General features: G+C 35.0%; 2 protein-coding genes across 2 annotated transcripts; both read left to right on the top strand.

The window, feature by feature from the left end:
* Positions 1-2,335: 2,335 nt before the first annotated feature.
* LOC130613599 (uncharacterized) lies at positions 2,336-5,020 on the top strand. Its single transcript, XM_057434920.1, has 5 exons — positions 2,336-2,570; positions 2,615-2,932; positions 3,366-3,600; positions 4,043-4,301; positions 4,560-5,020. Exons 1-5 carry the CDS (start codon positions 2,336-2,338, stop codon positions 4,953-4,955), a joined length of 1,443 nt encoding a protein of 480 aa, XP_057290903.1. The 3' UTR covers positions 4,956-5,020.
* A 1,089-nt stretch (positions 5,021-6,109) lies between these two features.
* Positions 6,110-7,227, top strand: LOC130614603 (uncharacterized). The gene is made up of 2 exons (XM_057436039.1): positions 6,110-6,374; positions 6,616-7,227. Exons 1-2 carry the CDS (start codon positions 6,212-6,214, stop codon positions 7,212-7,214), a joined length of 762 nt encoding a protein of 253 aa, XP_057292022.1. The 5' UTR covers positions 6,110-6,211; the 3' UTR covers positions 7,215-7,227.
* The last annotated feature ends 6,291 nt before the right edge of the window (positions 7,228-13,518 follow it).

The raw sequence follows: 13,518 nt of genomic DNA, 5'->3' as shown, positions 1-13,518 counted from the left end.
TACATGCAGCAGAAAAATAACAGAAGAATAAAACACATACATAGACACACACAAAACAAAATAAGCAAATAAATAAAAAGTAAGGGTCTAGTCTTTCCCAGTGTCAATCTGTCTTTCCAGATTGTCATCCGTTATCCTTTCGGACAGTAGCAATAAGAAAATAATTTACAAAGAGGTGGCAAGCCACCTCAATGATGAACTCAACCTGTTAGGTCTTTGGAAACAAGCTAGACGTTGTACTCCTCTAGAGAACATGCCTCTAAAAGCACAATTCTCCCTTTTTACAAGGAATTAATTAAAAAAATATACAAACTTGTTGAAAATTTTCCTCTTCTAATCCTTATGTCAATATTCCGATATCTAGTGACTCGGACACATCGTTTATCCAAACGTATGCTTTGGTAGCTGTGATAAATCACTCTGGAACATTAAATGCAGGCCACTATTGGGCCCATATCAAAGATCGGACCAGAAACTCTTGGTACCTCTGCAATGATAAGGCAATAAGCAAAGTTGATCCAAGAACGCTCAACAGCACTACATAATATGTTTTCTTTTATACCCGCTGCTAGTTTTTTTTGTTTGTTTTTTTCCTCTTTATAAAATACCTTCGCCGTTGCTTTAAACCTGTAGTACCAGGGTCATGGGGGAGGAAAATGAAAGATTGAGCGGTTTTGTATTACCCCAGCGGGTTCATACAGGCCAGTTTATCGTTAATACCCAGAGGGTAAAGAGTTCAGCTCACTTTTCTCTGGTAACTTATAAGAAGCTTAGCAAGGGGGTTTGTTTTTAGCTTGTTTTTGCGTGTAACGACCCCACTTTTTACCCCAGCTCAGTACAGTGCCCAAGTTTACTAACTTGGTTTTCAGGCTTCACAACCCTGCTGTCCTTAATCAAAATATCGACAGGCTGGTCCCGTCGTGACAACCTCCTGTGTAAGGCTGAGTGTTGGTGTCCTGTAACACATGTGGGCAGCTACAGCCAGAGTCACAGGAGGGTCTTATTTAATTCTTTTTTATATTAATATATTTTTGACATATACATTTTTCTATTTGTGTTTGAGCTCTAACCAGTCTGTTTATGTTGTTCGCTCTGTGTTGTGTCGTATTGTTTGTGATAGAAGGCTTGTTTTTTCTCTTAATGATTTTCTTAAAGAATAGATTTAGGTCCAAGTTGGACAGTACTCATGCTTGTAAGAAGCAAGAAAGTGTATTCAGCACCTTCTTCTGGGAGCCTAATCCCAGTTTTGACAACCACCGTCCCTGTAGACAAGATACTTCAGTGCAGCTTGCTGTATTGTAAACCTTTTTCACTATAAGCAAAGCGCTGTAGTTGCAGAACCAAAATTGAACTGCACTCTGCGACCTCTTTTTCAACTGTTGCAGTTTGGTAACTATTGCAGTAGCGACAGAAGTAGGAGTTGACACCTGACAATTCTGCACTCTCCAAAAAGTTATCTATTGAAGATTGTACAGTCGATGTCAAGGGCAGTTGAAGAAATGGACTTACTTGCTCAGAGGTGCTAATATTATTGCAAGCGCCGCAAGTAGTGCAGCTTTTCACACAAGTGTTGAATAACCTACCAAAGAAAGGAAAGGCTAAGAACAACTCTGGTATGAAATACTCAAGAATCTCTAGAGCTTCTTGCTGAGAGAACGGATTAAAAACAGCACCCCTTGCATTAGAAACATGGCCTTTTAATGCATTTAGAAATGAAGAAGTGTTCACTGGAACATTGGAGGAGGATAGTTTGCGTAGAATACTTTTGCTTTAAACTTACCTATCGCCATATTGGAATCATTTGCAGAAAGTGGGAGGTTAGCTTTAAGTTGTAGAGTGTATAACTTTTAACTTTTTTTTATCAAAATTCAAATAATTTACGTATGTTAAAGGGCTAGACTTTAGAATACCACCTGTCATTTTAATTTTACAATTAAATTAACCTACATGACCAACGCGTAGGCCAACAAAAATAAAAAGGAGAATAAAATCCAAGTAATAATAAAAATAACAAACACAAAAATATAATAATTAAAATTAAATAACAAAAAACTACAGTAACAATCCAAACCACAAAAAGGAAATACATGTACAAACCAACGCGACCTACGCGTACACCTGAAATTGCAATGTAAAGGTTTCTTCGCGAATAAAAGCAATGCATTGCAATCACGTCCGTTATTAACGATAGCTTTCTCCTAAAATTGCAATGCAAAGGTTTCTTCGCTTATAAAAGCAATGCATTGCAATCACGTCCGTTATATTAACGACAGCTTTAGCGACGAACGGCCGACGTAACAATATAGCTTCTTTACTGTATTAACAAAGAATTAAAATGTCTATAAAAACAATCATAAAATCACAATCGGATGAAACTTGGGCAGAACTAAATAAGAAACTCATGGAGCATGAAATAAACTACAATAAAGTTTTGACAGAACCTTTGTATCAGTTCATTGACGCCATCGCTAAGTCCGTCGGAACAAATATCGGATTCGTATTACCTTCAATTTTAACTACAATTAATTACTTAGCATCAAGCCAAAATTTCAATTGCGAAATAAGAGATGGTTATGCTGTTAATTTGAATACGTTCTTCTTATTCGCGGGACAGGACAACCATCGACAGGGAAAAGTCCAGCAATCAAAGTCAGCGTCAGTAATCCTTTAACAGGTTTGGATTTACATAAGGAATTAATTTCCTGTTCTACATCATCCGGTTTAACAAAGTTATTATCAAAAATACAAAGAGCATTTATTGTTAATCCAGAGATTCAGGAATATCTGCTAAAAATAATTAAACAAAATGACGAAAATGCGGCGAGCGAAGTCGAAATATTATGCAAAGTTTTTAGCGGAGAATCTTGCACCTTCAATTATGGGACTGAAAACAGAAGAGAGATTTCATCTGACACCACACTATGTATATTAGGTAAGCATCGGCTATTAATATTTAACTACTGATTAACATCCGCGAGCACACTCCTCCTTACTCGAGCAACTAACACGGAAACTCTCTTTCTCTCTCATTATTCTATATATAAACATTCTTTTTTTATATATGTGCATAACTGAGTTGCAGCTTTATGATACTGTAACATTCTCGTTCTTTATAAGTGCATATCTGCGATGCGCTGCTGCTTTTATATGATGATCAAGATTTTGCTGTACGAGTTCTACACTAGTTTAGCAAAACTTTTGGACACAGTATTGAAACAAAGGCATGCATTTACACCATTTTAAACTGTATTTTCAAAAAAAAACATCACCATTTACATTACGTTAAAATGAATTGTATCAAACTTGGTGTATGCAACCACCTTTAATGTAAATTTTAAAAGCAAAATTGTACTTTTTTTATCCAGGTGCAACTCAGATCAAGACATTGGCATTATTATTATCAAAAATGGATATGGGCAATGGCCTAATCGATAGATTTATAATTTCTATACCAACATGTTATCGACCATTGCCAGAAGAACAATCACAAGCTAGCACTTTTTTAAAAACCAAAAATTTTAAAATAGATGACATCTACGAAAAGTTAGCAAAAACAAGTTCTGAAAACACACAATTTTATTTCGATGACGATGCTCAAAAGTAAGTTAACGGATACAACGAAGATTTTTTTAAATAAAGTTACGTCGGAATTTTGATCAGTCCAACTAAAACCGTTCATATATCATTGTTTAAATAAGCTGTAAAACTCAGGTAATAATTGAGTTAAAAGATTTAATTCGAGCTGTGTGTAGAGCTTGTGTATTGATTCACAGGATCGCTCCATGGTTGGTTCCTATACGGGTGCGTTGACTCGGCTTTGGAAATTGGCCCTATTTTGTTCTAGGAGATCTATCTTGTTACCCACCTGGTTGATTACATTGATTATTTTTATTTATTGACCGTAGAAATCTATTTTACACTGAATTAATTTAAATAATCTTACTAATTACTTAACAAATAAGACCTTTCATTTGCCGATTAATGAATCTGTTCTATTTTTACCAACATATCCCTAGTTGTCTACAAATAATATTATTTCTAGAATGTTTGATGAAATGGAGAAAAACTTTCTCATCGAACTCAATGACAATTTAAAAAATGGCAGACCAACTCAGAAAAATAAAACAACGGACGTCATTCCAAAATTAGCTGTTGCTATTCATTTGTTGGAGCATATTTTTTTGCAAATAAATTCTGGAAGAAATAATACAACATTTCCAGAATCAATCACCTTACAAACCATGCAAAAAGCTAATTATTATTCTCAAATGTTGACCGAACAAAAAGAATTTTTCAATGGTGTAAGTGCAGTTCTATTACTTAACATAATTTACAAGAACCTTTATTAAATTTTTCTAATATTTATCAATCCATTTTTTTCTACAGATCTTATTCTAAAAACGAGCCAGTGTTTATATAATTTTATACAGCACACACACATTGCCTCATTTTGAGAAAGGTGTCCCATTTCATATTTCATGCAAGCTTGACCGTTATATATTTCATTTTCAGCATTAATTTTTGTTATCTGATTAAGTATCACATTTGTCTTGTTTTAGTTTGTTTCAGACATGGTTTGCGAAAAAAAAATTAAAACCATCAAGCCACCAACTTTAAAAGATTACACCATTGCACTGTTAAATATGCCAGGTCGAATTGTCACCTACCGGTCGTATAAACAATGTGCATCTAAAAGGTTGAGATCAATGATATCAAGTGACTACAAAAAAATATGTGAAGACTTAGTAATGATTAATGCTGGGAAGTTGAATTCAGTGAGATTGAATGGTCAGAGTGAAGAGTCATATATTTTCGTTAAGTTGCCGTACGACGAATTACCAGAGGAGGTCAAATCAAACATGCAAAAAAATACTTACCTAACGAAATATGAAATGAATTCCCCGAAAAGCATCACGCAAAACATTATTGACGCGGTGCAAGACATCTTACAATAAAATATTTTTTTTATTTTCATTTTCATTTTATTTTCATTTTCAAAGTTAAGTAATAAGGATTATCGTTGCGTTTGTAAGTAATGAAAACCAATCAAATCCTTGCCTTTAATAATAAATTTATATTTTCTTTAGCAATAGAGTTGTTACAGAGTGTCTTACACACGTATTGTCAATAAGTTTTTTTTCACATAATGTAATAAAATTAAAAAATTTCATTGGTTTAACCTTGGAGGAAAGAATTAACTAATACGCCATAGCTAAAATCAAATAATCTACAAATAAAAACGCACTTCTATTTTTCCTAAGAAACGGTTGTTAAAGTGATGCCATAAAAGAATTTGTTTACTTTTAAAATTTTTATTATGTTTGTGCATCTTTACTTTGTTAATTTTTATTAGATTTATTCTCAATGATTGCCTATCAGAGTTGAATGTTATTTAGAAAGGTTACAAATAATGACTTAATACATGACCTACATTTTCAAGAAATTTTGCTGTGTCGACTTTTTTGTAAGAATATATTATGTAAAAATGTCGAAGCATAAAATTAATAGGAAAATATTTATACAAATATAAAAGATTATACTTGAATTTACGGTTAAATTATCTACTTATACAAAAATTATACATCACATTTCCTACTTTCATTTTTTTTTAACTTGAAACAAGGTCATTATTTGTTTTTTTAGGTTAATATAGATTTTGTTATTGCTTTATTATATTAATTTTGAATGGCATGTTATGATTTAATTGAACACATGCATCATGTATTTTTATAGTCTTATTCATGCTATTTCGTTACTTGTTAAATCGTTTACAATAATATTTCTCTGAGATATAAAATATATAAAACCCACAATCCTTAACGTTATTAGTGTATTTAAAAAGAATTTTGTTTTTCAGGTGCATAAATAAATTAAACAATGAAACGAACGCGAGAGCATGCTAGCCAAACAATACAAAAAGTTGCATCTACATCAGACGTTTCCACTCAATGTGGATATAGCACAAGTAGTTACAATAGAGCTACGAAGTCATCGTACATTAATTTCAGGTACCATACATATATGCATCAACATCTTTGTGTCATATTGGCTTATATTAACATCTTATTAATATCACTTTTTAATAAAAATATTAATTTCATTTTAGATACCTATTGAAAATGTTATTTCAGACAAGGAAACCACTATTAATTGGTGTTTCCACAACAAACTTCTAGCAAATAAAAGAAAGTGTCCTGTATGTAATTGTGACATGAAATACACGTTGTCAACAACATATTCATCGGATGGTGTAAAGTGGCGTTGCCAAAAGTTAGATCACACGAAAGATGTATCTATACAAAGAAATTCTTGGTTTGAAGGTTCAAACATGACATTAGAAGAAGTAATTGAACTGACGTACTGGTGGAGCACAGGTATGAAAATATTAATGAGATGCAAAACTTTTTTTATTTTGAACATCTTAAAAAAAACTTTAACTTATTCAGTGTTTTTCATTTTACCACTTTTTTAAAAGACCAAACTCTCTAATATTTTTTTGGTTGAACAATCTCTTCTGGTTGTAGCTAAAAACACCTGTTTTATAGTTTCGCAGACCTTACTTTGTTGTTGATACTCTATTCCTAAAGTAAAAACCCGATCTTCTTTTATAAACAGGAACCGAACAAGTAAACATATGCCAAGAAATGGGTTTATCATCAGCAACTATTGTGGACTGGGCAAACTTTTTGAGAGAAATTTGCGATGAGATAGTGATAAAACGTTCAAAACCGATTGGTGGAAAAGGCGTCAAAGTGCAAATTGACGAATCTAAATTTGGAAAGCAGAAGTACCACCGCGGTCATAAAGTAGAAGGACAATGGGTCTTCGGAGGGATAGAATCTGAATCAAGAAAAAATTTTATGATTCCTGTCGAAAAGCGAGATCGCAATACCTTGATTCCCATCATTGAAAGGTACATCTTACCAGGAACGACAATTGTCAGCGACTGCTGGAAAGCCTATGACATTCTCGATGAACTAGACTATCACTATTTAAAAGTGAATCATTCAATTGAATTTGTAAACGAGTCTGGTGATCATACCAACAAAATAGAGGGGCATTGGCGACAAGCGAAAGCAGTAATGCCAAAATTTGGTGTCAGGAAAAAATTTTTTTCGTCACATTTGGGAGAATTTATGTGGCGATATGAAAATAAGGACAAAAATTTGTTTATGCAAATTATATCAGACATTTCTTCTATTTATAATTTTTAATAATCATGTCAGTTTTTGCCATTATAAATCCTTTATAAAATATAAAAGTTCTGCAGCTTGTGAAAAAATACTACTACATTCTTGACTCAAGCCTCCGTAGCATGTGAAGACTAACATTTGAAAACTATAACTAAAACTGTCGTAGGTCGCGTACTTTTATAAAAATTCGATCGTTCCGATACAAATAGAACGCGTAGGTCACGTAGGTCGCGTAGGTTACTTTTATAAAAATTCGATCGTCCCGATACAAATAAAACGCGTAGGTCACGTAGGTCGCGTAGGTTACTTTTATAAAAATTCGATCGTCCCGATACAAATAAAACGCGTAGGTCACGTAGGTCGCGTAGGTTACTTTTATAAAAATTCGATCGTCCCGTTACAAGTAGAACGCGTAGGTCACGTAGGTCGCGTAGGTTACTATTATAAAAAATTGATCGTCCCGGTACAAGTAGAATGCGTAGGTCACGTAGGTCGCGTAGGTCAGTTTTATAAGAATTCTTATTTATTGCAGGGGGTATTCTAAAGTCGCTCCTGTTAAAGAAGTTCGAAGAAAGTTATACACTTAACAATGTTCATCCTTTCAAGCCCTGTATAGAATAGATGGTATACCCTTGTTATTTATTTTAATTAATGTTCATTTTAAACTTAGGCGTTGTGTTTTTTTCGTATCTTCAGTGTATTTATTTTTGTTGGAACCTTGTTTGATGCCAAAAGTTCTAAACATTTCCATCATTGTTTTTTGTCATTCTGCGAAAACTTAACAGAGAGTGTTAAGTATTTTACTATCGTTTAGCTGAAAGCTTCGCTGAAAAGAGGAAGATTAGCGCCAGCAAATCCATCAACTGGATAAAAACGAGGTTAAAATTACATCTAATTAGATCGTGTTTGTTATGCCTACGAGGATCTAGATCACCGTGGTCGAAACAGTCTGTTAGTGATGCTGATTTGAACCTGGTAACCACCGAAGCAAAAATAATCAATAGTTCCGTTTAAACAAAAAAAGTAACAATAGCAACAAAAGAACTGTTAAATCTTTATCATAGTTGAATGTCCTGTTTTTAATGTATGTCAGAAAAATACTACTCTTATCTTATAAAAAAAGTAACCTTTAACAGAAAGCATATTTTTCTTTTCCGTAGCAATAAGAAAATTCGTGTAGCAAAGCCATTATCACCCTACGGAACTGGATTGCGGGGAATCGTGACTAAAAAGAAAAGGTCCTCTAGTAGAATGAAGAAATTTCTAAATATTGTGTCTACAATCATCTGTGTTTACAAGCATGAAATTTTTAAGAATTATACTTCATTCGTACAACAGTTTCTTGTTTTCCCGTGTTACGGCCGCAGAAGTTTATACGCCAGATCGATCATTTAAATATCACCATAAATAAATGAATGTAGACCTTTTTGAATGTTCAGTGTTAATTGATCCCTTATAATATGAGATACCTCTTTCGACTCTTCCTGGTTTGCCTAATGCTCCCAACGTCACGTCTGCATTTGATTCCTGAAAGTTTAATTTCAAGGACTGTCAAACCATCCTTCATACTCATCGGAATGCATCGTCACCCGGAATGAACTAAATACCTTACACTGTTTACAAGAATTGTCCTCAAATTGCGTCCTTTATCTTCAACCTTTTCCAATCTTGTTTAAAGAATTCCTACATTCCCTTTCAGTGGAGGGTCGCTTCAGAATTATAAACCTAAAAACAAGCCTCCATCTCCATCATCCATTAAGGGGCTATCCCCCTAAAAAAAGAAAAAATTACAAAACGTTTTTTAAACAAAGTTTCAGAATAAACAGAAAGTATATCAAAACGTTCCACAAATATTAATAATGGTGGGTAGGTGTTGCCATAGCAACTGGTAACTAAGCAAAAATTATTGATTGTGATTTATGTCTCTTCCCCTGACCATAATAAATCAGGACTCGTTCATCATAACCACTTCAAATTGCGCACATGAGTAGTTCAAATATGACTATGAAATGAATAAACAATTTTTGTAATAGGTTTATTTCAAAATGGTGGCTCTTTAAACTGTCGGTTTTAAAATATGCAAAAATTTGAGCTATAAATGGACAAAGAGAGTCATTAAATGTATTATTTCTAAAAGTGCTCATTCATTGCATGCCTTTTATAGTGAAGAACAATTGCTGAAAATTTCAAGCAAATTGGTTAAGCGGTTTAAGGGGATTTGACTTGCTTAGTTCCCTTTTTACAGGTTTCTACAAGTCTTTGGGTGTGACGACCCCACTTATTACCCCAGTCAACCCTTGTTTTATATGTCAATATATTGCACGAATTAAAGAACATTTGATGACAGAAGAGGATGCCAGGGCCTCCTGATGACCAACTTAGTGGCCCTCGGATTAGAGGTGACCCGCCTGGAATCCTCACACCCCTTGGTTGAGGCTTTGGGGCGAAACCGTTTGGTGTCAAGGTTGGGATTGTGCAATCTGTGTTAAATGTGTGTGTGTGTGTTTTTTTTTATGTATTTTTTTTCACTGATATTGTGTTTCCTGCGAAAATGAAGTTTAACTATCGTATTGGCAGTAAGTTTGGAGGAACAAAACCTCTATGATGTAACCCTAAAACTTAACAGGTTGAGTATTTGATTGTGCCTTGCTGCAATGTTCAAAATTGCTGCAATGTTCAAAATTGCCCCCTATTTAGGCCGGCGAGGAAAAAAAACAAAATGAAGAAAAACTGATTTAAAAGTTACCATCAGCAAAAAATAAAGCAAACATGTAAATTTTAGCTTATATAATTAATGCATATATCTGTACATAAGGGAAAATTAAAAAACTGTTTAAAAGCACCAGATTTATAAGTATTTCTCTCAGATTTTTTATTTCTGCCAGATCTCTGCTTTGCTTTACCTCTGCGTAATTGTCTGCGTTTTTTTGTTGGTTCTGAAGAGTCGTTCTTTGATACATTGATTCGCTTTATATTAAGTTTATGGCAAACGAGAACAGTGTATCTACCAGGAACTAATTGCATTTGTTCATATACCATAACACTTGCTTTCTGACCAATATTAAAATTTGCAACTGCATCAAATACACCAAGTTTTAACTGGGTTAGTCCAACGTACCGTGTTTTTGGCAAGCGTTCCCAAATCATACCATTAAAACTCTCATTTTGGTTTTGTGTCAGACCATGTTTCCAATATTTCCAATAACTGATTGAAACTAAGTTCTTCAAAAATAGGTCTTATTTTCATTACAATATGGATTGGCTATCCAGGACCATGTTTGAAAAAATTTGTGCCGTTTGCTTTGTCCCTGTTATAGGCACACCAGCTTTCCTTACCCTCAAGACAGTTTGGGTAATGCGATTTATCTTTTTCATTGGAAGCCACATGAAACAAAGTAGCTCTTACTGCCTTTTGCATTTCTGGGAGGTTGTTCTTATTCTGCCTTATTGCCATCCCATAGTAGTTTTGGAGGCAGTCTATCATCGCGACAGTCAACTTTCCTGCACCACCAAGACCTTTCTCTTTTTTCTTTAAGTTACAAAAACGGCATCCAACTCTCTTGCACATGCTCAACACACTCCAATTTTTTATCAGTTTTATCATCTGCACTGTACGTGTCTTTAATAACTAAAAAACTTTGCTGTCTCCATCACTATAAAGTTCTGTGTAACAGTTTATTTTTTGCAATTGATCTCTCCCATATTCGTTTAGCACCTTCGCATTCCATACTGTTGGCTAACCCAAAATGGTTCAGTTTACAATTATGGTTTGCTTTCCAATCATCATATGACTTAAGATCACCAGCTTGTTGCTTTTCGTGCAACTTACAACCTTTACATGTACAGGTCATAACGTCAACATAAGAATTTTTCCTGTGTTCATTGATATGACCGTCATTACTCCATTGAGGGATGAATGTCAACGCTTTTGCCATGTCAAGAATAACACTTGCAGCAGCATCCTCACCTCGTGTTTCTTTACAAGCGTCAGTGATAGTTTGCTCAGCTACAACTTTTGTTGCTACATTTAAACGCTTTATAAATTTATCATAATTATTGTTTGTAACTGGTTTGGGCAAATTCATCAACGTAGAAAACTGTTCTAAGCCGTTATATCCCTGTCACAAGCTCTCATACTGTATGCTGATCTAACATTTATGTCAAATAAGTAGCTGCTTTTTTAAAAAAGTATAAAATCCATACTCAAAGTCACAACCTTCATCTTCACATGTAAGTGTTAGGAAAGAACAGAAACCTTCTTACGTACATCTTCAAATAGGTGGAGTGCGCCAACACCAGAACAACTTGGACAAGTGAGAACTTTAAACGAAGATAACATTATCTTTATGTCCACAAATCTGTAACCAGTAATCATATCTTTCTTAGTAGTAGTATTAGCATCCAAATCAACAAGAGAGAGAAAGTCGTATTGGCGTTTTGTTCAGTATTGTTACAAGGTAACACCCAAACTGAATTCATACACCTCGTACCCATACCTCCTAATCCATACAAATATGTCCAGATCCCTGGATATTTCACCAATGGCGTCAGCTCCCCAAACCTAAATAAAGCAAACCCCTATTCAAACCCGTTTAACGATCTCTTAAACGCCGCACCAAACGAAAACATGTATGGTAGAAATGGCATCCCGCTTGTTTGAAATTACAAGCGCCAGTGCACAAAGTTTGCACAAGTTTGTGCAGTATACTGCACGAAACAGGAGATGTTTGTACAACACCACAGAGACAGGACGTACGGATCACCCGAAGCATGTCGGTCGGTAGGGTCGGTGATCGTAGCTATATTTTATATTTAACATCAGGACATTTGTATTCATTTATTGACAATTAAGAACCTGTATTTAATCTTTAATTCGAGTGTTTTGTGAATGCTTTTATGCCCCCACTGCTTGAAGTGTTTAGCACTTCTAGGCCTTTCGATATACCGGAGTAAGGTCGTACCATTGGAAATTGAGCTGACATTTAAGTAGTGGACCTGGGCGGTGCAGGGAGTTTGCGCAGTTTGTTGTCGTCGTATCGGCTGACAATAAACACAACTCCTGCCGGAGCATTCTGGGGGCTCAACCGGGATCCTTAGGTCTTTCGATTCCTTAGAACGGAAATCTCTGGATTCATCAAAATAACAATTCTTAGGATTTCACGAAGTACATTTTTTTTAGGGAAACATAATAAATACATTATTGCTGGTAATTTGTGGTGTAGTGTTGTTGTTGGTACAGAAAAGTCAGGGAGGCAAAAACAAAAACCACCAGGTAAGTGGGTTTGTTGTTTGTTGTTCTTCGAGTTATTGTGGCTGTCCCTAAACGAAGAGAAAAACACAGGTTTTACCATATATTACAGCTGGATATATTTCTTAGGAAAAACAAAAAAAGGACGTACAATAAGAGAAAATTATAGGTCTGTTTGTAAGATTTTGTTTTGCTTGAGCAGAGAACGCTGCTTGCGCGAAAAAGTATATTGTTTGGAGATTTTGTTTTGCTTGAGCAGAGAAAGCTGCTTACGCGAAAAGGTATATTGTTTAGAGATTTCGTTTTGCTTGAGCAGAGAACGCTGCTTGCGCGAGAAAGGATATTGTTTAGAGTTTTCGGTTACGCTTGTGCAGAGAAAGCTGCTTGCGCGAGAAAGTACATTGTTAAAAAATTTGTTTAGATTTGAGCAGAGAACGCTGCTCGAAATTAGGTATATAAAAAAGAGAAATATGCAGGAATATAGAACAAAATTTAGGACGAATTTGCTGCAGAATTAGGCGGCCGAGATTTTAGTAAAAGTATGCATACTTCAGGTTCGTTTGGATCACGTGGAGTATCTAAAAGATAAAAAGAAAATAGGATTGTCATTGAGAACGTGGGGTTTTATCATTGGGAAAATTTTTTGGGGAAATTTCGGAATTTTTATAGGGCTAGGGAAATTAGATTTTGAAATTTTATTAGTAGGATATTTTTTAAATTTTTATAAGAAATGTATGCATTACGGCCACAAGACCGCATGTTTGACGACGAGAGAGAGGCGAGCGAGCATGGCGCGGAACAGTGTCGCACGCGGTCACCCGATTTTAGGGTCACTGATAAAAGAGTGACCTCTCCGACTCATTCTTCGCCAGACCAACGGGAGGCTAAGGAGGAAATGGATAATATCCATATAAGAGGGAATGGTCCCCCACCCTCAACGTATCTTAACAAACGATTTGATATAAAGGAAAATAGCCCATTCGTGGAAAAAGGCGACCAATTTCGCGATTTGGTGACTGCCCTGGTACAAAAACCAGTCGCAGAAATGACACCAAATTCGTTTTCGAGGAGTGATAG

Source organism: Hydractinia symbiolongicarpus, chromosome 11 (assembly GCF_029227915.1).
Source record: "Hydractinia symbiolongicarpus strain clone_291-10 chromosome 11, HSymV2.1, whole genome shotgun sequence".
NCBI lineage: Eukaryota > Metazoa > Cnidaria > Hydrozoa > Anthoathecata > Hydractiniidae > Hydractinia > Hydractinia symbiolongicarpus.
The sequence above is the reverse complement of the archived record's forward strand: the minus strand, read 5'-3'. Positions and strand labels throughout refer to the sequence as shown.

Excerpts from the sequence above, each read along its gene's own strand:
- LOC130614603 (XM_057436039.1), top strand. The coding sequence starts at position 6,212 with ATGAAATACACGTTGTCAACAACATATTCATCGGATGGTGTAAAGTGG. Across the intron at positions 6,375-6,615 it reads GACGTACTGGTGGAGCACAG|GAACCGAACAAGTAAACATA; the intron begins GTATGAAAATAT and ends TTTTATAAACAG.
- LOC130613599 (XM_057434920.1), top strand. The coding sequence starts at position 2,336 with ATGTCTATAAAAACAATCATAAAATCACAATCGGATGAAACTTGGGCA. Across the intron at positions 2,933-3,365 it reads CACCACACTATGTATATTAG|GTGCAACTCAGATCAAGACA; the intron begins GTAAGCATCGGC and ends TTTTTTATCCAG. Across the intron at positions 4,302-4,559 it reads AAAAAGAATTTTTCAATGGT|TTTGTTTCAGACATGGTTTG; the intron begins GTAAGTGCAGTT and ends GTCTTGTTTTAG.